General features: G+C 44.9%; 1 protein-coding gene and 1 long non-coding RNA gene across 3 annotated transcripts in view; both read right to left on the reverse strand.

Annotated features, from left to right (window-relative positions):
- Positions 1 to 27,209, reverse strand: part of LOC310764401 — a 468,487-nt gene that overhangs the window by 400,425 nt on the left and 40,853 nt on the right. The gene's annotated exons all lie outside the window — the stretch shown is intronic.
- Positions 22,220 to 27,209, reverse strand: part of LRRN2 (leucine rich repeat neuronal 2) — a 146,990-nt gene continuing 142,000 nt past the window's right edge. For both annotated transcript variants that reach the window (XM_083618199.1, XM_083618198.1), the window contains exon 2: positions 22,220 to 25,744. In XM_083618199.1, the coding sequence (XP_083474325.1) occupies positions 23,320 to 25,470 (2,151 nt within the window). In that variant the 5' untranslated portion in view covers positions 25,471 to 25,744 and the 3' untranslated portion in view covers positions 22,220 to 23,319. The remainder of the gene's footprint in view (positions 25,745 to 27,209) is intronic.

The following is a 27,209-nucleotide window of genomic DNA, read 5'->3' on the forward strand; positions in this document are numbered from 1 at the left end:
ATCATGAATGATTAAAATCCAGTTCTGGGCTATGCACCAGGTCAGGCCAAGGACTGATGGGACTGGTCACACGCTGCATCTGTTGCTCCAAAGAGCTCAGGGGATATATATGCCGCCATGTTTTATTAATCACCTGCCTCGTCTTTAGACTCTATGAGCTGAAATATTCAGGGGATAATTCACCAAACAAATTAATGCAGGACAAAGAATCCTGCATAATTGAATAGGAATGTGTAACAGATGTGTCTGCAACCCCTGATGTGAGCATGTTGTGCTGCCTTTTCCTTCCACTCCATTTTTGGCATTTTGACTTTGTTCCATGTACGAGAGACCCTGTTTTTGCAACGGGTGTGACTTTGTACAAAATGTCGCAACCAGCCACTTCTAAAACCTCTGGTCCCCTAAAGTGTCCATCTCATACAAGTACCGCTCGCTCCCTACACCCTGAAAAGTTTCTGCCAGATTGATATTTTAGAATATATCTAGGATCCAGACCGGAGGGAGATCTTAAATATTTGATACTTATTGTGCAGAAGGCAGAGTTAGTGGCCAGCCTTTTGAATGCATCTGTAGAAAAACTTGGCAACAGAATCTGCTTCTGGTTTTAGGTGGTTGGGCTTTCTGCTTGGGCCTGAGCTCCTGGCTGAACCACTGCTTGGGCTTCCACCCTAGCCTGGCCACAGGACACCACCAGAACAATTGGACAAAGGAGGACATTGTGGGTGTCTCTAGCCATTTAGGATACATAACTGGGCAAGAGATGCCTCTTGAAACAGGATGTCAGGTGACCATGGGAGACCGTTCATGCCTTACTTCCTGCTTATATAATTTCCAGGTTCTGCTGGAGTTCTTAGTATTTGTTATTTATACATTATATTTGTAGCCCACCTTTCACCAACTGGTCCCAAAGTGGGAATGCAACAAGGGAATACAACAACGAAACAGCAGCAAGTCAATAAAAACAGTCACATAGCAATGAAAACATCATTAAACATCTTCAAATTACACCAGATCAACCAGCAGCAGCTTCAGACTGAGCGGCTCATTACAGTTATCACCCCCACCCAAAAACTGGAGCAAAGAGGCATGTCTTCATGAACCAACAAAGTCAGCGCTAGATGCATCTCCAAGGGGAAGTCATTCCAGGGACAGCCGATTTACTCTGCTCTTCCCAAAAAGAAAAAAGAGGCTTTCAGAGTGTTTTACAAATATCAATAAGATAGTCCCTCCCCTTAGGCTTACAATCTAAAAGTCACGACACAAAGGGAAAATGGGTGGGGGAGGGAAGAGGGACAAAGGAAACTCGGGCAGTAATTATTTGTTACAGAGTTCTTGTAGTGACCAGTTGGGATGGAAAGAATTCAAGGACGGGAGAAGCCAAAGGCTGCACTCTTAGCTGAGTGGATGGAGGAGCCCTGTGGTCCCATCTTCCCCTCTGATGTAGCCTGATAGAATTGCTGCTGTTTGATAACAGAGGCACATCTCTCTCCTGCATCACGGTGATACCATTCTGCATTGCTCTTGTGTACCTTTGTCAGACTAACCTCCATCCCAGGCAGCAGTGAGCATGGAACACCCTGTGGACCAGGCATTTCAACAGAGATGCTTCTTCCATTTCCTTTACAGCATGTTATCACCATTTGGAGTGTGTGTGTGTGTGTGTGGGAGAGAGAGAGAGAGAGAGAGAGAGAGAGAGAGAGAGAGACTGCTGTCTAGGAGGTGCCCCATGCTGTGAGTGCTTGATGATTTTGGGCGATTACACCTGCCCCTGTTTGTAGAGGATATGATGGGGTTTTGTAAAGGAAACGGAGCCCTTTAACTGGGGAAGGTAGTGACTGTGCTTGTGCTGCGTGAAGAGAGACTGACATGCCTTAATTAGATGTTTGTCCCTTCTAAGTGGAACTGATCTGCATATCAGGCTGACCCTCTTGCCCTCATCCCCATTAGCTCCGGAAGCTGCTCAGAAAACGGCCCTGATTGTCAGCTCAGGTCTGCCTTTCTTTCCAAAGGGCCTTGGTCTTGCTCTCTCAAATGCTCCAGCTGAGTGGATGTGGGTGGGGTTTTTTGGGGGTGGGTGGACAGCTTGCTCTGCCCGCCCGCTCTCCTCCAATTCCTGCATTGTGCATCAGAGCTGGGCGCACAATTGTTAGCACATATTAATATTAATTTCTCATCAACCCAAATCCTGCCCTTCTCTGTATGCAAATCAGAAATAGATTTCCCCCCTAATTAAGTTTTAATATGGCCCTAGAATGGCACGGGAGCAGCAAGATTAATCATAAAAGCCCTGCATCCTTCAGACAACAGGCTACAAGACAGCAAGAGGGGAGGTGCGGAGGGTGAAATCTGAGGCTCGGGATGTTTTGCCTGGAAGGCATTTCTCTGCAACAGAACTTTTGCTTGCTCCTCCTGTCTCCTGGCCGTCCTTGGCAAATGAGGGATGCTGCTCCTGCCGCTGCTTCGCTTGATTGGAATCGGCAGGGCTCCAAGCAAAATGCCTGCGAGGAGAAACACTGAACTTGCACTCATGAATGATCTTACCTGGCAGGGCCTGTTGTAAGAGACTAGCAGACTTGTGTCTGGCAAGATGGCCACGGCCTGATAGCAAAACTTTCCCCCTCCCAACCTCATCCTGGAAAAATTATTTCCATATTTTATATCTATCTATCTATCTATCTATCTATCTATCTATCTATCTATCTAATCATATGTATAGCCCATCTCTCCTCCAAGGAGGTCAAGGTAGCAAACATATTTCACTTCCTCCCCATTGTATCTTTACAAACAATCCTTTGAGGTAGGTTAGGCTGGCCCACGGTCACCCAGTGAGCTTCAGGGCTGAGCAGGGATTTAAAGCCTGGCCTCCTAATGCTAATCCATGCTAGCTGCTCTTAATATGAGCCAACTTCTCTTATATGTGAAGTTGCGATGTTCTTGCCCCAATGTGTATCTGTTTATATTTGCTTATTTTGAACCTTCATCTCCCCCCCCCCAGTGGCCCCTTTTCTGCTTAAATATTTTAAGCGACATTGAAACGTGGGGCATTTCTAGCTATAGGTTAGGTTCCTTGGTATTGCCATTATCCCCCCCTTTTTTTATTTCAGAAACTGGCTTTTATACAGATATTGGCAAACACTGAAGTGACACCAATGCTATAGGAAAAACCTCCAGCTTTGGCATTTCTTGAATGCATGCCTACTGCATACAGCAGACCCTCCAAGTGTCCCTATTTTCCATGGACGTCCCTGATTTAGAGAAGCTGTTCCAGTTTCTGATTTGATCCCAGAATGTCCCACTTCTCCTTAGGCTATCTCTATTTTCATTGGAGAAAATGTTGGAGGTTATGGAATTATCCGACCCCTGAGCCGTCTGAAGGCAATCCTGTATAAGGAAGTTGTTGTTTTTAATGTTTAATGTTTTATTATGTTTTTATTACGTTGGAAGCTGCCCAGAGTGGCGGGGGCAACCCAGTAAGATGTGTGAGGTATAAATAGTAAAATTATCATTATGGAATGGGATGTCCCTATTTTCATCAGAGAAATCTTGGAGGGTATGCATACAGTGAGATATACGAAACAGTCTTTGATTTTCAGTTAGCCCTGTAGCTAACTATCAGGTCCCACAGATGAGTATCTGACTTACTCAAGAGCCCTTTTTGCAGGCCAAAAGCCTTCTCAGCTTTTAGGTAGATCCACCTGGGCCCCTATACCTTTTAAAGCCAGGAAGTATCATTCAAAAAATGGTTGTAGCCTCTCAGATGCTATATGCCACAATAAAGATGTGTTAGAATTTGCATCCTACTTTAAGCTATACCAGGAGCTTGGAATGGCATGTGGTTCTGGGTTCACTGTGGCATACATCCAGTTGGCAGAATTTTCACCACCTGTGCTCACTTGCATTTATCTACCCTGCAATTTGGGTTGAATGGTATGCAGGCAGGAAGACATCCCATACAGAGTTACTTGGATTGCACCTTTACTAGGTTCTTCTCTATGCATGGATTGCCCTGCACATCAGGACACTTGATTTGTTCTTGTGTGTGTACTTGAGAGAGCGCCAGGGTGTTATGTACTGAGCTGAATCCAGAACAATAGGATCCAGAATGCAGCAGTCTGATTGGTCCGCAGGAGCCACTCAATCCATCTCCAGGTGGAAGTGAATCAGTGACCTGATTGGCCTACAGGAGCAGCCCGGAATTAGCCAATCACATGGGGCCCATTGTGTAAATAATTTATATATAGCTAGATGTTTTGGGGAAAGTTTCATTGATTGCTACTATGAGCTGAATAAAGAGCATGAAATTCCGAATATATTTCTCTGTCTCTCTCTGTCTCTCTCTCACTCACTCACTCACTCTCTCTCTCTCTCTCACACACACACACACACACAGAGAGAGAGAGAGAGAGAGAGAGAGAGAGAGAGAAAGAGCTCTCTAGAAGGGAACAGTTACTGCTAGAGGAGAAGCAAGATGGCTTTTAGGGGTGGGGGTTGGCATCACCTAGATCTAGTCTGACAGAATCTTAACTCAAGGCCACAGGGTTTTCATTACCCATCTCGGTACAGTTTCAAGGTCATTGCAATCAGCTGAAAAAGAGAACACAGTGACTTTTACATCAGTGCTGATACCTACAGGTGCTCATCAGACGTATGTTCTTACTCTCGGCTGGGGAATTGCATCCTTTCAAAGTGCCAGAATAACTTGGAGACTCCTTTATGTGCATCCTCACACACCCCAAAAGAATCTCATTCTCTTTTTCTTTTGACTGCAGCTATTACTGATCCCATGGAGTTTAGCAAAAGGTCAGGCATATGTCGTGGAAGTTTCCCGTTTCCAAATGCTGTATGTCTGTTTCAGGTAGCACTCCCAGCACTGCCTTTCGGCATAGTGACAAGTATGCATATGCCAAAACCATTAGGACTGAAGTTGGCCTATAATTGAGATTTGATGCCACATTTTACTACTACTGAGGGGCACACATTATTACTTTGTATTACATGCACGCATAAAACGCTTTATGTGTACAAATGCAATGTGTGCATGTAACTGATATATTGCTACTCAAGTATATTGGCTGAGTGGGTGGAGGATGGATTGGCTGCTATTCCCTGTCACCGTGGCATCCAGCAGTGAATACTCGTCAGTCATCATGCTTGAAACAGTCCGTAGGGATGGTAAGGGTTGACTGTAGATGCCCTCCATTTGTTGGCCAACTCTTATTTCTCTCTCTGGTTTTTTTTTTGCTAGATGGGTTACACCTTCACCTTTCAAGTGGAAATGATTAATGTCTGGTCTTAGAAACCTCCCTATGCCTGCCAATTAAGTTTGCAGAATGAAACCACAAGAGCAGGATTAGTCTGAGTGGTGCCCTCTAGATATTGCAGGACTACAATTCCCATCATCCCTAATTATTGGCCATGCTGGGTGGGGCAGATGGGAGTTGGAGTCAAACAACATTTAGAGGGAACCATGTTGGCCACTCCTGCCAAAAACAAAAGGAAAATATTCTTGCTGGGTCTGGGTCCATTCAGGGGAGTGCTATGGCACCCAAGCTGATAAACATAGGGTGGTGCGGGTGGCACTGTGGTCTAAACCACTGAGCCTCTTGGTCTTGCTGATCAGAAGGTTGGCAATGGGGTGAGCTTGCATTGCTCTGTCCCAGCTCTTGCCAACCTAGCAGTTTGAAAGAACGCCAGTGCACGTAGATAAAAAGGTACTGCTGTGGCGGTAAGGTAAATGGCGTTTCAGCGCGCTCTAGTTTCTGTCATGGTGTTCCGTTGTGCCAGAAGTGGTTTAGTCTTGCTGGCCACATGACCCAGAAAGCTGTCTGTGGATAAACGCCATCTCCCTTGGCCTGAAAGTGAGATGAGCACTGCAATCCCATGCCTTTGACTGGACTTAATGGTCCAGGGGGTCCTTTACCTTTTGAACATATAGGGCAGCATCTTACAGGTTTTGTGGAACCCCATCTTCTGTTGGCCCCATCTAGCATGGTCAGTGGTCAGCGCGCCAGGTTCCCCATCCCTTGTACCCTGCTGATCTTGCAACAAATGCTGTTACATCAACCTAGCTGCATTCTGCTCTTGTCTGTACAACTCTGTGTTGCAGCTACACCTTTTTAAGGATCAGGGTGCCTGGGCATTCCTATTTCAAGCTTTCCTTCTGTAAGCTGTAACATACTGTAGCAAGGCTGTAATCTTTTAGTTTTGTACTATTCTGTGTTGCAGTAACTTCTGTAGCGGCTATAATTTCAAATGGTAGCAGCATGGCCAGCCACCATAACTCATCTACTGATAAAACATTAAGACTGGGGTAGAGAGGAAGAGCCATAGAAATAATCTCCACAATCACTGTACTGTGCCAGAGCCTGGAAGGATTAATGTCCGTACTATGGCCAGTTTGGGTAAACTTGGAGAAGCAAAACAGTGTAACAAAATAGTTAGCTTCCATGAGCACACACAAGCATATATGCACACGTGAAATTGACAACATTGTTTGTTTGTTTTTTTATAAAAGAAATCAAAACCATTTATTCAAATTCTCTGCTCTCTCCACTACCCGTTTTTACTTTATTTTGTTTACAGAGCTTTACTACCTGATCCTAGGGCTTGCTGGGCCAGCAAATAAATACTCGGGATGGATTTGCCGGCTGCTGAGCCAATCTAGGCAGCAGTATTACAGCAGCAATTCCAAGACATTATTCATGCATTCCAATCGTTACCCTGGTGCAAAGATTTTAAACAGCAAAGTCAAAGTTGCAGCTGCAGAGAATAAGCTAGGCTTACCGAGAGTCCAGATTCAAACATGACTATTACTTTAATTTTTAAAATATACTTATAATAGAATAGCATGAGTTGTATTAGACCCGTTTGAGTGTGGAACATTCCTTTTGAGTGTGGGGCATTATTTTCCAAGGGAAGCCCTTTTCCTCATGTTGCTACTGCAGGGGGCGTTTCCCATGGAGAACTGACTGCTGCTTCTACTAGCCAAATACCCCCTCCCTTGCTCTTGTATTGACTTTACCTGGCAGGTGTGTGTTTAGGAATTGCACATTTGCTAGCAGAAAGTGTAGCTCTGTGCTTCCATATGGTGACCATGCCTGGGGAGCTTTCAGTTTTCTTTGGGAAGCTTTCTTATAGATTCTACAGCAGGGGTGGCTAACTTGTGGCTCTCCAGATATTGCTGGACTCCAACTCCCATCGGCCCCAGCCAGTGTGATCAATAGGGATGATGGGAGTTATTGTTCAGCAGGTAAAAGATAAATGGGGATGGGGATGCGGGTGGTGCTGTGGTCTAAATCACTGAGCCTCTTGGGCTTGCCAATCAGAAGGTTGGCGGTTCGAATCCCCATGATGGAGTGAGCTCCCATTGCTCTGTCCCAGCCCCTGCCAACCTAGCAGTTTGAAAGCACCCCGGTGCAAGTAGATAAATATCTGGAGGGCCACAGGATCTCCTGCTTCTCCTGCCACTGCTACAATGTGGTTTACATGCAGAGGATCCAAGGTTCTCCAGGTAGGGCTAGAATGACTCCCTTCTGAAACATTGGAGAGGTGCTGGAAGCCAGTATCAACAATATACCAGTGGTCTGACTCAGTGTGAGGCAGCTGCTTAGGTTCCTGATGTGATAGGAGAAAGTGTATCTCCTTCACCTCTCCTTGCTATAGAGTTGTTAAAGGCAGGTAAACACTATTTGGGACAGGAAGTGGCATAATAACCCACCTGATAACCTACCTGAGGCCACCCAGTGGTTGAGCACTACCCATGGCCAATTAGAATAATACTCATGAGTTTATACAGATGGAGAGAACCAATTTTCTAATGCAGGATCTGGGAAGAGAAGACCTGAGACTTGAGAATAATTGAGCTTTTGATGTTCATTTGATTTTGCTTACAGATTTTGCATTTGAACTTGAATTAATTCACACTTGGTTTGTTTCATTTCTAATGTTAATTAGTACGCATTTGATTACTTCAGGTTTGAGCAATTCATCTTCAGCTGATTTATTTTTTTACATTAAGCAATGAGCTTGAGAGGTATTACAGTCTCAGCTCACTGTGTGAATTGGCCTTGAATGGTGAGAAGGCCGGCAGAGTCACCAGCTTTGGCAGAATCAGAAGGGGCAAGACTCTCCTGATTCTGCCCCACTCCCCAATTTGTTGCAGGATCTACTACATCCTGATTGGCCGCAAAACCTATATAACTCCTTGTTGGTCAACTCCAGATTTGGACTTTTACACAACAATACGTGACCATCAAAACAGGCCTGTCTGTTCTCTCTTATCTTCAACCTTTTATCTTCCAGTGCAGGGGTGCAGAACCACAATCCTGCAGGCCAAATGTAGCCCTCTGGGCCTCTCTGGCCCCCAGAAAGCTTCACAGGCTGCACCCCTCAGTGGCCTTGTTTTCATCCTAAGTGTTTCTGTGTGGCTAGAATGTGTCTTTGAACTCCAGCAATGTCTCTTGCTTGCCTGGATGGAGGTTGGATGGGGCATGTGAGTGTGTGCAGAATCTAGCCTATGGGGGGCACAGGTGAAATTTACATTTGTCGCTCCGCCCACTGGCATGTGGCCCTCTGTAGATTGCCATGAAGGGAATGTGGCTCTCAGGATGAAACAGGTTACCCACCCTGTTGTAGGTTGCATTTCTTTAGTCATAGATCTGGCCTAATTCCTCAGGTGAACTCGGCAAATGGTTCATCCATCTCCAGTGGTTGAGTTCTTGCCTTTCAGGTAGACACACAGCTATGGTAGGAAGAGCTGGTTAATTTATATCAGTGAAACCTTGACCTGTGGCTCCTGAATCTGTTTCCTTCTAGACACCTTGGTGGATAGAGCACATGTTTTGCATGCAAAAAGGTCCCACTTTCAATCTCTGGTATCTCCAGTTAAAAGGGCCCAACACCAAGTAATGAGATCCTGAGGAAGGGCTGCCAGTCATAATAGAAAATACTGGGTTATATGGACAAACAGGGCAAGGGAGTATAAGTTCCTTTCTATGTTCCTAAGTAACTTCCATGCCGCCTGCTGATCTTGCCAAGTAACCAGCCCCCAAACTTCTCCAGAAAGTTAAAATTAATTAATTAAACCCAAAAAAGGTCAGCATGAGTCAAAGTGCGGGTATATATCTTTTTTCCAACTTTTGTTTCATTAAAATATAGCTTCAGTTCTTTTCACCCTCACCCGTCGTGCTATGATCTGTGACCCTGCTGTAAGTCTTGATGAGGAACATACTGAGTTTTGATAAATGAGTTAATGAGATTTGAAAGATGATAAAGCCAATGGATGAGGCCTGCAATTCTGAACATGGTTCATTGCAAATTGGAACCACGGGGCTCTTGGGGAGGTTAGTTTTGATGACCCCCCTCCCATCTGATAGCTCAGTAAATGACTCATTTGTTTCTTTTTTTGTCCCCTTGTACTCTCAACAGGCATACATTTAATAGGAAGCTACCTGCTTGAAATCACTAGTGTTCTTTTAATTAATGGTCTCTTTGTTCTTGCATTCAAAGAGACTATTTTAATGAGTAATGTTTAACAGTTAAAGAGATAAATAAAAAGTGTTTCTGTATCTACATACTATGGTCTGGTTGCACACTAGTATAGAGCTGGGACATGTTCCATACATGGTAGAGTGCAGATCCTAGGACGGGACAGCCAACAAGATGCCTCCCCCTCCCTAGAAATTCTTGGACTCCAGCTCACATCAGCCCCAATCAGCAACGCCCATCATCAAGGATTATGTGAGCTGTAGTCCAACAACATCTGAAGGGCACCACTTTGGTGACCTATGATGGATGGGTTGTGCTCTGAAGCCAATGACTTCAATCTTATTGGGAAAGGTGTTGTGACCAACTGGTTTGGAACACATTTCATAACATGCCTGTTTTTTTAAGTGCTGCGAGCTCATAACCAGAGCCTGTGGTATCTGGGCTAGGATTAAAAGGGTTAACTCGCCCATAGTTTTGTGTTGCTGCTTCCCCTTGTTGGAAAGCCAAGAGTTGCACAACAAATTCCAAAGCATCCACATGATTTTGATCTTTCTGTGATGTGCACACCTTGGTCCTTTCGAATGCTCTGCTGGCCCCAAAGCCATTGGAATGAATCTGTCTTGTGCTGATGCAGAATAGTTTTATGTGTTGACACTTGAATTCCTCTCTCAACAAGTTTTGTCTCTGATTATGTTTAAAATGTTTGTTTTGCTTAGCTCTGTTTGAGAGGTTGTCACTGTAATATGTCCCAGTCCAACTAAAGCTAGTCATGACTAAAGTCTCTCCACATGTTTTTGAATGTGTGTATGGGAGAAGCTCTGCTCCTAACTAACATGTGGTCATTGTGCTTCCAACTGTATCCATGGAGGGCTCTGGAAAAGTGGGCTGCTGGATGCATGAAGAAGAATATAATGTAATATAAGAAGAGCCCTGCTGGGTCTAGTCCAACATTCTGTCCCCAGAGTGGCCACCAGAAGCCCATGAGAAGCCTGTAAGAGTACAGTCATACGCACAAGGATCTTTTTAAACACTATGATGAGCATGGCCACAGAATAAAGATCTACAAGGGTGGGAGGAGACCAGTTGTGCCTCCTGTTTCCAAGAGGCTGCTGTAGAGGTAGCACGGGGGGAGGTGGGGTGCCTAGAAGACAGCAGATCCAGCCTGCAAGGAGTGCTGCAGCTGTAGCAGCAGCACCGGGCTGTGCATTCCTCGGAGGCCAGATCTGCTGCCCCTGTGGATCCTGCTTCCTGAAGTGGTCGCCCCACCTTGCTTCATGGGTGGGCCAGCCCTGATGATATGGATACGTACATCAGGACCAGAGCCTGCCATCATGATGCTGCCCCACTGGGTGCATTCATTATACGTAGCTAAAAGAATGGAAGAAACTTTTGTCCCATGGAAATAAGTAGAGTGTTGGTCATGAGTAAAGGAAGCCTCATTGCTTTTAATGGGATTTAGCTGGATCAGGCTCCTGGATTTCCCCTTTAAGCTTCAGCAGAGTCTTCTATCAGTAACTTCCCTTCTGCACACTCTTGAGTCTGCATAAAGCCCAGGGCAGTCTGGTAGCGGCCAAACTTCCCTTGATTGCAGCTGTGAAAGCTACCATTAATCCAAACAATAACCATTCTCTTGCAAAGAAAGATTCAGCAGTAAATTTCTTCCACTTTTTTTTTAAAAAAAGAATAAAATAAAATCAAGTGCTTAAAATAGAGTGTGGCACACAATGCCCTCAGCTGGATTTTCCTGAATTTAATAAATTGCACATGAAACTCACAAAGCTGTTTACACTAAGAAGGACGAGGGTGGGAAGGTAGAGAGCAGAAGGTGCCATGGAGGTGCCTGATGTGTTAGATTGTTATTCCCCAAGCAAATGTAAGATGTAAACAATGATAACGGCAGTGACAGTGGCAGCAGAAGTTCTGGTTTGCAAGAGGGAGATGAGACCTCAAAGTGGGGCAGGGATACATGCTTTCAACAAGACTTTCACACTGCAAATGAAACCATCAGCCGAGGAATCGTTCTTTGGTCTCCCAAATAGATCATTTCTTCATCCCATCTGTTTTTCTTAATGTTCCTGTTATTTACTCAGGAAGGCTTAACTGCAGCATAAAACTTTCCCCTTTATCATGTTCATAGATTTTAAGGTCAGAAGGAAGCATTGTGAACATGAGTTTTCTAATCTTCCGTGTAGCACAAAGTAGAGAAATTCACCCATAATTCTTGCATTCGGCCCATTAACCTGTGGCTGAACTACAGTGTATTTTTTGGAAATGCTCCTGCAAGTGATGTCTGTTGGCAAGCAAATAATTGATTTACCCATTCAACACCCCCCATTGCAGTCATATATTTGGGACGCCTTCACTAAGTATATCCTCATAGTTTCTTGGGTCCAAACAACACATTATATGCAGTCACATATATATTTCTCTCTGACTTTTTCTTTATTTTGCCAGAAGCAGATTCCCGTGGAAGATGTGGCTGCCTAACTCTTCCCCTCCCATCTCTTTTTCTGTTCAGCCTCTCCCCCCCAGCTGCTTTTCATCCTGTGGGGGGGGGGGAAACATACCAGTATCTTTCTCATCACGGGGTCCAAAGCTGTGTGGGGAGAAACTTTTGATTGGGAAAATAGTATGAAAGCCACTTGCCCCCAACACCAGGACTTCATGGAAACTCACAGCCTCTTGTCTTTTCAAGAAAACAGAGGAAGATGCAGGTGTCTGTGTGGCTACTTCAGTGCATTGCAGATGTGGACAAAAGCTCTGACCATACTGAATTTCAGTTCCATCAGCCCATGGCAAGGAAATATTGAGCCACGTGCTGAATTCAGCCCAGAACTGGAGTTTGACATATTGTTGTACATGCTGCAGTATTTATGTTTGCAATATGCAAAACACAGATCCAGATTGAACAGAAGAGAATGGATATGCGTGCCTCACTATATGAGCCGATACAGCTGGACCGGTTTCCCACAGCTCTCATGCGCCGGCTTTGAAAACAGGTTCTAGGACTTACCATGGTGTGCAGATAACTTGCAATGAAGTGCGTTTTATTGTTTAGAAGCTGTGTATAATGCACCCATAGATCCATGATTGTAACTCCAGGTGATGGTTGTGATTGTGTGATAGAATTTCACTTGACCCTTGTAATCATATGGCTAAGTCCACAATCCTGAACGGAGTGTGATTTCCCCCCCACCCTGGGTGTAATAACAGTCACAATCATTCATTTACAGTGGTACCTCGGGTTAAAGATGCTTCAGGTTAAAGACGCTTCAGGTTACAGACTCCGCTAACCCAGAAATAGTACCTCAGGTTAAGAACTTTGCTTCAGGATGAGAACAGAAATCATGCTCCGGCGGCACGGTGGCAGCAGGAGGCCCCATTAGCTAAAGTGGTGCTTCAGGTTAAGAACAGTTTCATGTTAAGAACGGACCTCCAGAACGAATTAAGTTCTTAACCCGAGGTACCACTGTACCTCCATGGATAACAGTCTGAAACCTATCACACCACCAGTTTCAGCATTGCAGCTCAATTTTGATATGAGTGTACTTTTGGTATGTTGTGCCAGTGCCGAATCTGTTTCATATACGTGGGATGTGCCAGTGGTTCTCCAAACTGTGGCCCATGGTTCCCTTTCAGGCAAATTTCCTCCCAGATTATGATGAAACAATAAAAGTCCCAAGGCCCTCGTTGCTTCATATCAGAAGAAACGGCTATAAACAAGGACTGTTGTAATGGAAGGATCCATCTGAGTTTTACTTCGACTACATTTTAGTTCTGCTTCTGCACTGGTTAGGCTTTTAGGGTTGTTATGAAATGGTTTAAAATAATGGTTTAAAATGCTTTTATATTGTACTTGGACTTGGATTTGTCATTTATATATGTGAGCTGCTTTGTGGAGCATGGTTTCCAAAAAGCAGATTATAAATCCTATAAATGAATAAACATGCAAGTGAGTAGGCTGAAAAGCATTTCCAAAGGAAAGGGCGATGAATTAAAAGCCCTCTCCTCCTGGACTCCAGTGCTGCTGAACCAGGGTTCTAAGAAAGCAGAAGGTGGCATAGCTGTTTGAAGTCACTCATGATCTGATATCCCTGTGGCACAAAAATATGCAGGAATCTGCTACCTAGACACACTTTCCTTTCCCTTCACTTCCTGCTCTGTACAACTGCACCATGTAGCAGCCCTAATGGCAGAAAATGTATCTTGCAAAGACCAATCAATTGGAGCTCTGTGACAGCACTAGGAGGTCTCCTAAGAACTCTCAGAACCCCTGCCAAACAATCATTTCCAAGATTCATGACTGTTTAGAGTGGTATGATACTGCTTTAAATGCATAGTGCAGATGGGGCCAAAGACAGGGTGTGAGTGGGGATACCCAGGTTAAAATCCCCTACTCAACCACAAAGCTCACTGGGTTATCTCAGGCCAGTCACTATCTCTCCTCGGGATTGTTGTGGAGGGAGATCCATGAATAATGTCTCCTTGCAGGAAGGATGAGATACATTTGTCATAAGCTTAATAAGAACATTTTAAAAACCTTCATTAACTTTTATAATGCACACCTTTCTTGAATAAATAAAAACAGTCTCACGTTACCCATTGTCCTACTGACACACTTTCCCCGGGGTGATGATAAGCATGGTTAGGGCAATAGCTCATTTGGAAATGGTCTACTCTGAGTCAGGGGATGTTTTGGATAAGCAGAGCTGTGTTGAGTCACATTGGTGGGGCTTGATATGCTGGTCCCTTTTGAGTGGCACCAGCTAGAAACGTTCCTATTCTAAAAACAAGCAATGGATGCACTGCCCCGCCTTGAGCACTGATTTGTTCCAGTTATGCATTTTCTTTAAAAGAGGCTTTTAAAATTGAAATTACGAACTGTAATTTCTATTTTAATGCCACACACACACACACACACACACACACACACACACACACCTGAACTGGAACAAACCAGTGCTCAAATGGGGCAGTGTGCCCATTGGCTCCTACTCTGGCTACAACCCTCGTGGGCATCAATTGTGCTGGCATCCTCTAGCACCATCACTTACTGGATCTGTCCAGCCAGTGGCAGCCTTCTGAAAAGAACATAAAGCAAATGGAGAGAGGCTAGCTTAGAGAGAGCCATTTTGTTTCATTCTCGTGAGACAACATCTGGAAGTGACTTATGCCTGGCAGTCAAAAATATACCCCCTGTGGAGCTGCACAACTGCTCCATTCACAGGATTCAGCCACGAGCTACACAGTGGCCCATAAGTCCCAATAAGCAGGGCCTATAAAATTTTGCAGCCATTATAATTCACAGTGCACAGTTCATCCTCTGACTATTCCCTCCTGATTAGTGATGTTATCACGGTGCCACCTTCAAGGTAGTGATTCATGGAGGCAAGGCTAGGCTGACTTTAATAGGAGCTTCACTGATTTGTGGCTTCTTCTGCCTCTCTGGTACATGGGCGAGCCTGTGAGCCACTTCAGACAAATACCAAAGGGCCATATGGAAGTGGAAGGGATCCAGAGAAGTTCCTTTTGCCTTTGTCTGATGTGACTTAGGAACCTATAGAGCTGCCTTATTCCAGATTAGGCTATTTCTGTCTGGTGTTCTTGCTTTCTAACATTCAGCCACTGGGATTGTGGCAGTTTATCTGCAGCTTATCTACACATGCATGTTAAGAGAAACCTCAGATAGTTTGTTTTTTTAATCTGCCCTCAAGGATGGAATAGCTGAGCTTGCAAATTTTTGTTTCTGTACTGCATTGGGAAAAAAACACACACCCAATGCTTTGAAGATGCTCTGTCAGATCTTCCAAGTGTCCCTACTTTCCAGGGACAGTCCCAGATTTTCAAAAGCTGTCCCTGCTTCTGATTTGATCCTGGAATGTCCTGCTTTTCCTTAGGATGTCTCTATTTTCATCAGAGAAATGTTGGAGGCTATGGAGTTCTCCAACCCTCGAGCCATCTGAAAGGAAGTTTTTAAAATGTTTAATGTTTTATTACGTTTTTACATATGTTGGAAGCCACTGAGAGTAGCTGGGGCAACCCAGTCAGATGGGCGAGATATAAATAGTAACATTATTATGGAATAGGATGTCCCTATTTTTATTGGAGAAATGTTGGAGGGTATGATAAGCGTCTGTGGAGCTATTACAAGCTAATTTCCTCCATTGCTTGCTATTTGATATGTGCATGGGGGCTGTGACTCCAGGAAGTATTACTGGTCCATGTGTCAGCATCTAAGAGCCCAGCCCCTGCCTGGTATGCCCATTGTAACGCTCTGTGGCTGGAGTGGGAAACCTGTGACTCTCTGGATAATGCTGTGTTGTCTGGGGCTGACGGGAATCCAAAACATCTAGTGGGCACCAGGTTGGGGAAGGCTAGTCTAAAAGAGCAAGAGTATTTAAAGCTAATGCAGTGGCAGAGCTTGGGTTGCTTTCTTCCTAGAGAAGGGAGGCCAATTCATTATTTTCATTAGGCCTTAGCCCAGAGGCTGCCTGTCTAACTGTGTCTGCAGTCCTATACTCAGGAAATGTTTCCAAGGCTACGCTACTTTGCTCCAACCCAGCTGCACAGCTGGGCATCTTTTCTAATTTTTGTGTTGATGCTTCAACAATAGCTTATTATGATGACCGTCCTTGCATTGAACCAGATGCTTGTCTTTTACCATTAGGCAGCTTCTCTCTTGTCTGAGTCATTCAGGGGGTGGGGAAAAAAAAGCACTGCTCTCTTTGGAAGGAGAATAGCTAAAGAGAGGAAAAGGAAAGCTACTTTACAATTGATATTGGCCTCACAATCCAGGGTAATACCAGCAGTTAGCTCTGTCAGATTAGAAAGGTGCATGTTGAAAGGGCAACACAAAATGTCATGTAATACAGTTCTGCGCTTCCCTGCCAGGGATTCATTGGTGCTGAGCATCCGGCCTTGCACCAAATATGTGTTTTCTCAAGGTGGGTTCTTCTGATGGCCATTTCCACCATACCATAGGTTCAGGTCCCCACAGAACTGGGTTGTCTGAAAGCATCCAAATAGTGATGGGTGCAGTGGCCAGGCCACTATGCATTGCCATCATATATTGGACACGTTTGGGCAGTCCAGTTCCATAGGGTCCTTAAATCAAGACTCTGCCACAGCAGCATAAGAAGCTGCCTTATACCGAGTCAGACCATTGGTCCATCTAGCTCAGTTTTGGTCTATCTAGCTCAGTCTCCACTGACTGATAGTAGCTCTCTAGGATTTCTGGCACGAAACTTTCCCCAACTCCACCTGGAGATGCTGGGGATTTAACCTAGGATGATTTTCTTGCAAACAGATGCTCTGCCACTGAGCCACCATCCATGTATTAGGTTTCTATCCTGAGTAATGTTGAGGATAGTCATTGCCTTGTTGACTGTACAGTGGTACCTCGGGTTACATACGCTTCATGTTACATACGCTTCAGGTTACAGACTCCGCTAACCCAGAAATAGTGCTTCAGGTTAAGAACTTTGCTTCAGGATGAGAACAGAAATGGCACGGCGGTAGCAGGAGGCCCCATTAGCTAAAGTGGTGCTTCAGGTTAAGAACAGTTTCAGGTTAAGAACAGACCTCCGGAACGAATTAAGTACTTAACCTTAGGTACCACTGTAGTTCCAACTATTTCAGTTTTTTCTTTTATGCTCCTATGACAGTAGCCTTGTGGCAGCTCTACCCCATTAGGTTTAATTCAGCTGAGCTCAGCTCAGTTCACCCTGACCAACCATTATTATGCAAGAAACAGACTTAGATAAACATAATGTTAATAGCGGGATTTGTAGACAAGGCACTCTCATTCCTTGCACCAAAATTAGACCACAGCTAGAAAACTGTCCCAAGTGTTGATGTTCTCAGTGCATTTCCCTCACTGTTTGCACAGCTAGCATGTAGCTAGATTAAAATATGTTGACCAGGGGTAGGCAACCTAAGGCCCATGGGCAGCATGTGGTCCAATCGCCTTCTCAATCTGGCCCACGGACGGTCCAGGAATCAGCGTGTTTTTACATCAGTAGAATGTGTCCTTTTATTTAAAATGCATCTCTGGGTTATTTGTGGGGCCTGCCTGGTGTTTTTACATGAGTAGAATGTGTGCTTTTATTTAAAATGCATCTCTGGGTTATTTGTGGGGCATAGGAATTCATTCATTGCCTCCCCTCAAATATAGTCCAGCCCACCACATGGTCTGAGGGACAGTGGACCGGCCCACGGCTGAAAAAGGTTGCTGACCCTTGCTGATTAGATGTAGACTATCCAAACAAATGGATAAAATGGAGGACCTCAATGCCAGGTGAATGTCAAATATCTTGTCTTGTCAAATACCAAAGGCTACTTTCTCTGTTGACATTCCAAAGCTTGCTAAACATTATGAAGATCCTCCTGGCTGATTGAAGTGTGTGTGTATAAAATGAAGTATAAAATGGTGAATAAGTATAGAATGGTGAATAATATATTTCACCAGTTCTGGAGGGAACAGCTTTTGACTGAAAGCAAAAGTCAAACAACTGACGTACAGATTAAGTTGCTTACATCAATATTGTACATGCAATAGTGACCAGAACTATCCTGTTTTCTTCTTGAGCTTGTCAAAATTAGAGTTTTTCAGAGAGGATTGTGTTCATTTTCCTTCTTGGGGCGGGCAGGCTGCTCAGAGTAGAGAGAGACTCATCTGAGTTGGCAGAGGAAAGTAGAACACTTGCCCCTGGGAGGTGGTGGACTCTCCTTCCTTGGAAGTTTTCAAGCAGAAGTTGGACGGCCATTTGTTATAGATGCTTTAGTTGAGATTCCTGCATTTCAGGGGATTGGAACAGATGACCCCCAGAGTCCCTTCCAACTCTACAATTCTATGATTCTATGAATTTGTTGAACACCCCACCTATGCAATCCATATCTATGGAAGACATTGCTATTGTTAAGGCGTTTTTGCTGAGTCAGCTGTGTCCAACAGTTTTGGAATTCCTCCCTGATTTGCTGTTTATGGCATTGCAGGAGGTAACAAGCAAACCCAGATATGTGTTTGGCCTGCCTGGCCTGGCCAGGATGCAGAGACAGCCAGGCCAGTGCTAGATATTGCGGCTCTGTGCTGCTGTTTTGTTAACATATGCTTTGTGGTTTTATTTTAGGACTTCATTGTAAATTGTACCTGTTTTAATTGGTATGCTTTTGTAACCAGCCCTGGGTTTAAATAAGCAAACAAAAAACCAAAACAAATCAAGATCCCCACCCCAACAAACCAAAGGAAACAGAGTGCTTTTCTGCTCAAACATGACACACTGTTGTCAAAGACTTGGCACCAGATTTTAGAATTGTATGGCTTGGGGAATAGAGTAGTAAGTTGCCTAAATGGGGGAATGCAGATTCCCCCCACATATGCCCCTGAGTAACTAATTTGAAAGGGTACTGTAGATCAAAGAAGCCTTGCTTCATGACAGCAGTCCTCATTTAGGAAGTTACTTAAGCATGCATTTAATTTAAACATGGGAATTAGGCCCCATTTACTCAATGGAGCTAAAGCACATGATTAAAGTTAAACAGAAGATTAAGTGCTGTGCTCAATGACACCATGGCTGCCAAGAGCAAGTGTTTAAAAGCCATCAAGAAGGCCCCTAAAACCAGGAGCTTGAAGGATTAAACTGTATCTTCCTTGCTTCTGCTGTCAAGAAAATGTCTCCTAGGAGGTGCCCAGCTAAATACAGTTGTGTTTTATAGGGGAAGACCCATAAAGAAGAGGCTTGGATTTTGCCAGATGAGGCAAACTTGCAGCCAGCATCGGACTTTAAGGCTAATCCCTTTCTCACTTAGAAAAATAAATTCCAGTGTTAGCCTTTTCACACTCATCGTGTTTTATTAAGCACTCCTGTGATCAGTTTAGGGAAACTGGCCAAGAGCTGAGCTAACAATTCAAGTGTGGTCTGTTCCAAGGCGAAGTTCTGTATATTGGACATGAAGAAGGCAGCAGGGGAAGTTTTGAAATGTAGCTGTTTTTAATGAATTGTGTTATATATTTTGTATGTTTTATTTGACAGCTGCCTCGAGAGGGCTTTCCCCCCTTCCGTGAAAGGTGTTGTAAAAACTTTAAAAAATAAATAAATACATAAATGAATCTTGTCCTGGGAAGATTCAGGTGACCTGGGATGAAAGGTTAAAAGTTATCATGGGAAGCAGGTCATCTACAGTGTCCAGCCAGAGTCAAATTACACCATGGCGTGAGGGTTGGGAGTGGTAAATAATACTGGAAAATGGAATATCATCTCCCCTCCATGAGACTGCAGGCAACCCCCTCTTGAGCTAATAGGTACCACATGCAGAAGTGAATCTCACATTGCTGGCAGATTGCTAAGGCTGGGACTGCATCTGTCCCATGCCCTTTTAATTTTTAATGACAGCATTTCCATTGTACACCTTGAGCAACACTGAGTTATTTGCTGTTGTTACCTGCAGTGGCTTGCTGTAAGTCGTAAGGGAAACGTGTTGGTTTTCCCTTTTCTCTCTGATCAACTCAAGGGCCAAGGCCTCCCTCCTGCTAAAGGGAGTTGGCACCGTTGTGTTTACAGCACTCTGGCATCTTGTATGCACTGCTCCCTGGGCTTTTTAAAGCTTGCTAATGCAGCATATTCTGCATTAGATGATTACTGCTGAAAAGTGACTGGAATTTCCCCACCAGCACTTCAGTTTTTAATTGATGAACCCAACCTCGGGTTGTAAAAAGTAAGGAGTGGGAGTTTTAATTCCTGGAGGGATGGGCTTTTGCACAGGAAAGCCCTAGGCAACTTTCCTCTGCAAAGCTCTGCCTATGCCTTGGAGCCTATGCTGTTGAACTCTTGACATCAGATCTGCTGAATCCCTTTTGCTGTTCCAGAATTTTGACCCCTGCTCCCCCAGCATACACACCAACTTACCATCTTCTATGCCAGGGGCAGCTCACAGAGTATCCTTTGGATATTACTGGACTCCAGGTTCCTTTGGTCCCAGCCAGCATGGCCAACGGTCAGGGATAATGAGAGATACAGTCCAAGAACATTTGAAAGTCACCACATTGTCTCTTCCTGTCCTAAACCTAGCCCAGCTCTGTAAAAAAAATATGGCAATCTATCTTCCCCCTTTTCCCTTCTTTGCAATCCTGATTCGGTCCTCTATTAAGAGAGGTGCAAAGTCATTCCCACTTCTATTTATTTGACCATTGTTGGCTTACTGATAGGGGCTCATTCATACATGTCTGGAAGTTAAGCAAGGGGCTGGATATGTTTTCAGAACTCAGAAATTTCAGACCAATTTATTGGGAGGAAGGTGAATGTAGCTAGTAGTTCTTGTTCATAGGTGTGTCTAGAGGACTAGGACGCAGTTGTGTATGGCTTCTGGTCCCTGGCATTGTAACTCATGTTGAGGAACCAGTGATCCAAATTGCTGACAGGGATTGGAGAACAATGGACCAGCCCTTTCTGATGGATGGGCATTCTGGATGGATGTGACCTACCAAATACAGTCAGATCACCAGGCTGAAGGCCCCATCTCCAGGAGAGGGAATTTTGGATATATTTCATCTAGAAGAAACAGCCCTTGGGCCCCAAGTTCACCATATCTCATGGCAACTCCAAGAAAGAAGAAAATGGTGCTACTCTAGAATAGCTGCTCAAGGGAGGCTCTGCATGATATACATACCCCATGTCATATTGGAGAGAGTTCCTTGCCACTGTAGGCCCACTTAGTGAGAAGGTTGGGTGTCCATAGATGATTGCCTTAAGTTGTTTGCTGCAAGCAGCAAAAAGGGTACGTCCAGACTCTCTTCCTACTGTGGGTGTGGGAATATTCCAAGGCAGGAATGAGGAACCTCTCCAGAAATTGTTGGACTCCAACTCTGCTTATCCTTCTGCACTGGCCATGCTGGCTGGAGCTGATGGGAGTTGGAGTCCAACAACCTATGGAGGTTCACAGATTCTCCATCCCTGTCTGAAGGGATTGATACCTTCTCATTGTGCCATGGAGAGCAAGGGAAGCTGCTGCTTAGAAGTGTCTTATGATGAACACTGTGCCCAGGGTCAGTCTCACTGTGTTGTTGGTATATGGGACTAAGGACTAACCTCCTCTCCCTCACCAGGGCCACTCATTCTGTTCCTGGTCTTAGTTGGACTATTGCCAGCTGAGAGAGCCCTGTTATCTATCCTGCCAATTATCATCTAGGCCAGAGGGAGTTGCACTCTATACTTTTATGCAACTGTTCACCAAATTGTTGGTTATGCAGAGATCTAGTGGATGCATTTGTCATGCTTGACTGTGTGCCAGCTGGAAAAGTGGGATACGAATAAAGTGACTATTACATCATATCTGACGGCTGCATGATCCTTTTCGTTGGGGATGGGGATCCTGTGCACTTCCAGCTGTTGCTGGATTACACATCCCATCATCCATGACTGTTGGTCATGATGATTGGGGCTGACAGGAGTTGCAGTCCAACAGCATCCAGAGTCACTTGAGGGCAGGGGAGCCAATCTAGTGCTCCTACTCGTGTGTTTGCACTGCACCAACCTTGCCCTTCTTCCTCCCGATAAACTGCAGCAGCACCAGTGATGGGAAATCGGGTAAATGCTGCTGCCCCATCGACCACTACTGACAATGGGTCGTCTGTAGAACAGTTTCTTCCTACGTGTTGCACCACCTAACCCACTGCTGCATTTTTTTATTTTGCTCAACTAGGAACAGATTTGGGGAAAGCACACTGCCCACTGGTATGTTTCATTTGCAATTTTAATTGGCTTATCAGAGACAAAGAGGTGATGACAGAGTTAGAAAATGAAACATTTATCCTCTCCCCTTTTCCTCAACCCCTCACCCACTCCACTTGCTTTTGTCTCCTGGGATATTTTGAGCTATGCAGCGTGGAGATCAGCCACTTCAAAACGAAGAGATTCTTATTCTTTGAAACCTCTCTTACATCAAAGATTATCCCCCCATAGCCTCCCCTCCCCACTACCCACCCCTTAGCTGAAGCAATGCTGACCTAGCATAAAGCCTTCTAGCTATGGTAGATTGGTATACAAAGGATTTTTTTTCTTTTCTTTTCTTTTTCTTACAAAAAACAGAAAAGCAGGAATTTCTTCACCCTCCCTCTTCCTCTTTTTTTTTAAACATTATTCACAAAAGTTTACAAAATAGCCTTGAAATTAAGCTCCAATCCACTTTTGAGATCCAATCCATTTTTGCTAACTGATGTTGCTAATAGATTGAAGGATGCATTCATTGTTCTGAGGACCATTATTGTTCCTTGTGATCTCATAGCCCCATAAGTTTGCCTTTCCTCCACATTCACCTTCCCTAAGGTGGTCCCCAGGAGGCAACCCATGCAGCCTACAAGAAGAGGCTTGGTGGATTTGGTTCAAGATTAGATTCTCGATGGGCAATACACATGTACACATAAGGGGAAAGCCTCTTTTTTGTATCTCCAAGGGAGCAGCAATTTGCTGAACAAAACGTACATTGGTAGCAGGCTGCCAGGGGATCCACAGGCAGCCTATAAAGGGATGGTGAGATGCCAAGCTTGGTGCTTCCAAGCTCATGCTGTCTGCTGTCTGGGCACTGACTTTCTTTGCTGGAACTTTCCCTCCATAAACAATGGATTGTTCATCATCTTGGTATAAAGGAACATTGGTTTGGCCAAACTGGTGATTTTTGTTGGGTAAGGGGACATCCAAAGGGGACATTTTGTTGTCTTCATCCTCCATGCTTATTGTTTTCATGGTTGAGCTTTCCCCCCCATTTATATTTGGTAATTTTTTTTAATCCACCAGAACTTCTTGCCCACCCTCTCTGGGGGGAAAAAGCTCCCAGAATCCTTCAGGAGTCTAGTGGTGTTGCTTGAACCTCCATGGCTAGGAGTGTCTCACTTTTCCTCGCTTGATCCCAGTGTTTGATATAAGTCGGATACACAACACGCACTGAAGAGGAACCTGACTTCCATGGCATGCAGGCCCCGTGGCTCCCAGGCTGTGGCTTGAGAGCACCCAAACCATAGTTGCCTATAAGGCTAATAAGCAGCAACAAAACACAAAGAGACAGCACCAGTAGGGCACTCTGCCTGTTTTCCAGGTACTGGTATTGCGCCTCTTTAGTCCTAGCATTGACGCAGGACACCTTGCTCTGCAAGGCTACGAAGGCGACATGAAGGCAGGCCCAGTATTCTGTGCTGTGGTGTAGCCGTGTGATGTTGTACATGTGGGTGCCTGTTGGGAGACGGGCCACGCTCATCATGTCCAGGCTGGGGTTGAAGCTGGACCATGTGAGGTTGGAAGAAATGGTATTGAGATGAGGTTTCCAAGCAACCAAGATGTGGTAGGCCTGGACGTCCTTCACCAGCAGCTCTAGAGTATCCTCGCTGAAGGGGAAAGAACTGTTGACCATCAAGCTGATGCTTCTTGTATCGGCACCAATGAGATTTTGAGCCATGCATGTGTACAGCCCAGCTTCTTGTGCTGTAACCTTGTGGATCTCTATTGTCCCTTCGGGGTACACTTTATACTTTCCATCTTCGGAGTAGGGCATTAGCTTGAGACCTGATGGTGTGACCCAGTAGATCTCTGGCTCTGGTTCTGCCAGAGCCCTGCAGTGAAGAGAGACATCCTCACCATCTGCCACCTCCAAATGGGAAGGAAAGCTTTTGTCGGAGATGAGGGGCAAGCACCTGTCAGTCATTTCCCGGAAAGGGATGTCGCGGATGTGCTTCCTCTTTAGGTCTGGTGGCTCAGCACATAATGTGGATTGAGGCTCGATGAAGCGGATGCGGTTCTCTGTACTGTTGACCCAGCGGATGACGCAGTCACAGCGGATGGGGTTGCTATGGATACTGATCTCCTGCAGATTGGGGAGGGACTCCAGTGTCTGCTTATGCAAGGCACTTAGGGCATTGTTGTTGAGCATGAGGGTCTCCATTTGGGGGAGGTGGTGGAAAGCACTCGGGTGAATGTAGGATAGTTTAGGGTTATTGGTCACATCCAGCTTGGTCAGTTCAGGCAGGTTGATCAAGGCAAACTTGTCAATGGAAACCAGTTCCTCCATGTTGTTGAGTCCCAGTTCCTTGAGGTGTAGCATATTTGTGAAGTCACTCTGCTTAATCCTCTGAAGCGGGTTTTTGTTCAGATCCAGGAACTTGAGACCAGGGACTTGCTGCAGCGCCCGTTTGGGGACATTGACCAGCTTGTTGTCATAGAAAGAAAGGCTCTCCAGACTTTTCAGGCCTACTAGCGCATAATCTGAAATCTCCTTCAGGTTCATTCCAGCCAGAACCAAACTCCTCAGATTGGATAGGGCCCTGAAGTTCATATCCAAAATGGCATCCACTTTGTTGCCTCCAATCATGAGGATCTCCAAACTGGGCAACACTTGGAACCAGCGGCTGTCAACTGCCCTCAGGAAGTTGGAGTTGAGGTGGAGCCGAAGGAGACTTCCAAGGCCTGAGAAGGCTTGGGGTGAAATCCTACGTATTTGATTGTGGTTAAGATAAAGCTCCTGGAGGTTTGACAGGCCCGGGAAGCTGTTGTCAGGCAGTTCAGCCAGCTGGTTCTCTTCCAGGTGAAGGCTCAGCAACTGGGGCACATTCTTCAGGCCAAAGTCCAAAACGTCTGAGAAGCTGTTCTGTGACAAATCTAGCTCTGTCAGGTTTTTCAGATAGTCCAGCTCGCTCTGCTCGACCTTGGCAATATTGTTACTTTGCAAGAGAAGAATCTGCGTCCCCTCTGGCAAGCTTTCAGGCACTGTGGAGATAAACAAATCATTACAGTCAACTGTGGCTGCTTCCCTGTACACAGACCTGGGCGTGTACCATGGCCTGATCTGGCAGACACATTGCAGTGGGCATTTGACCTTCCAGGGCACAACAGGGATTGCAGTGGTGGTTGCCATACAGATGAGAAGCAAGTTCAGTTGGAAGTGTCTCATTTTCAACTGGCAAGTCCAACTTCCATGCAAGGTGTAAGCTTTTACAGGACACATTTGGAACTCAACATAAGCAAAAACAAAACCCAGAAACGGGAACGAGCAGACAGCAAAAATCCACTTCCTTGCCACCCCCGGAAGCTTCCACAGAAGTTGTTGTTCCTGAGGGAGGGTGCTGTGCTAGGGGTAGGAGGCTTCCTCAGCTAAAGAGCTCATCCTAATGGGCCTTGTGGTCCTTCTTTTTCTAATCAGAGCTTCTCCTTTTCCTCCTCCATAAGTGGTTCATTTTTTCTCTGGCTTGCATCGTTCAGACTTCTTCTTAAGGCTGCACCTGAAAGAGATAAACGAAAAAACTTTGTGTAAGAAACGAAATTCACAAGCTAGCAACACACAGGAGTCAAAGCTTAGCATGCCATTGTGGAGATTTCATACAGAGCTGCTGGTAAGTGTGGCAGAGGCAGTGTTTCAGAACTGTGTGTGTTCTGCATGTGTCCATCATGGGTTGACATTCTGTGAAAATTGTTTGACCAAAAAGGCCTCATGGCTTGCTAACGGCTTTCCATATTGTGTTTTAATGTTTGCCTGTTTCCTCTTCCCACCCATGATCCACTGCCTGCAGCCAAGTCTTATGATACTACTGCATTTGTGCCCGTCCTTTTGACAGAGAGCAATGCCTGCAGGATTTACACCAGGCATTCTTAAAATCCAGTACTCAACCAGGGAATTGTGTGTGTGTGCTGGAGGGGTGGGGGCGGGCAGCAGCAGATTGACAGGGCTTGGAGGGTAGTTCGCCCAGGAGTCACTGACTGTGGAAGACAGGCCTAGCACAGAAAGTTAGAGGGCACCACTTGTCACCTGCATTTCTTAGCTCTCCAGTGTATCTGCAGTTCATTTGGGGAGATGATCATGGCCATTTGGAGGTGGGCCTGCTCTTCTTTATGAATAGTCCCCCTAGTCTGAAGTGGCTACTCACCACATACCGGTGGGCTACAGCAGAAACATAAAACCCTGCAACAAACTAGTGTGCTAACTCTGTCACCTTGTCTACCCAGGTAGAACTATATAGATACTTTACAATATGAGTCCTAGCAAGAGTTTGTCCCCTTGCTCATCTTCCAACGTGGCATACACCATCAGCTGCCAATAGCACCCCTGTAACATTTACAGATGTCAAAATGGTTATCTGCTGTGGAAGAGGATAAATTGGTCATCAAAAATGTAACTCTAAAAAAAAAACAGGAGTCCATTTCAGTCCATCAAGGCACTCTATAGCAAACTTTAAGGTTACAGTACTTAAAAAAATGTTTCAAGAGGAAAAAAAATGTTTTAAGAGGAAGTTGCCAGATGGGAATTCAGTAAGAAAATTGACAGTGTGGAATTTGGTCTCAGCAGATACTGGTTATTTGCCCGTTTTATTTTATTTTGATGATTCTTTATTCTAATGGGTCTCATCCAGGCCAACAGGCTTTTCCGTGCTTATGACTGAATTCTGTATTCCTTCCTTCCTTCCAGCTCAGCAGTTGTGTCTTTGAGCACAGTGGCCTCCAAAGTTGGGGAAACTGTGGTTCAGACACAACTCCAAACCACAGGTAGCATAAACCATGGTTTGCAAGCCTGTTTCAAAGCACAGCTTCTGATCCTGGTTTGTTGGTTAGTCACAAACCACAGTTTGTCAGTTCAGACAAAACACAAATCCATAGTTAAACTTGCTTAACTATGATTTGCTGTAATGTTTAATTGATTTATAGCAGAAATCTACAGCCAGGAAATAAAAGTTAGAATGATTTTTGCACAAT

The sequence above is a fragment of the Podarcis filfolensis genome, assembly GCF_964270895.1.
Source record: "Podarcis filfolensis genome assembly, chromosome: 6".
NCBI classification, from domain to species: domain Eukaryota; kingdom Metazoa; phylum Chordata; class Lepidosauria; order Squamata; family Lacertidae; genus Podarcis; species Podarcis filfolensis.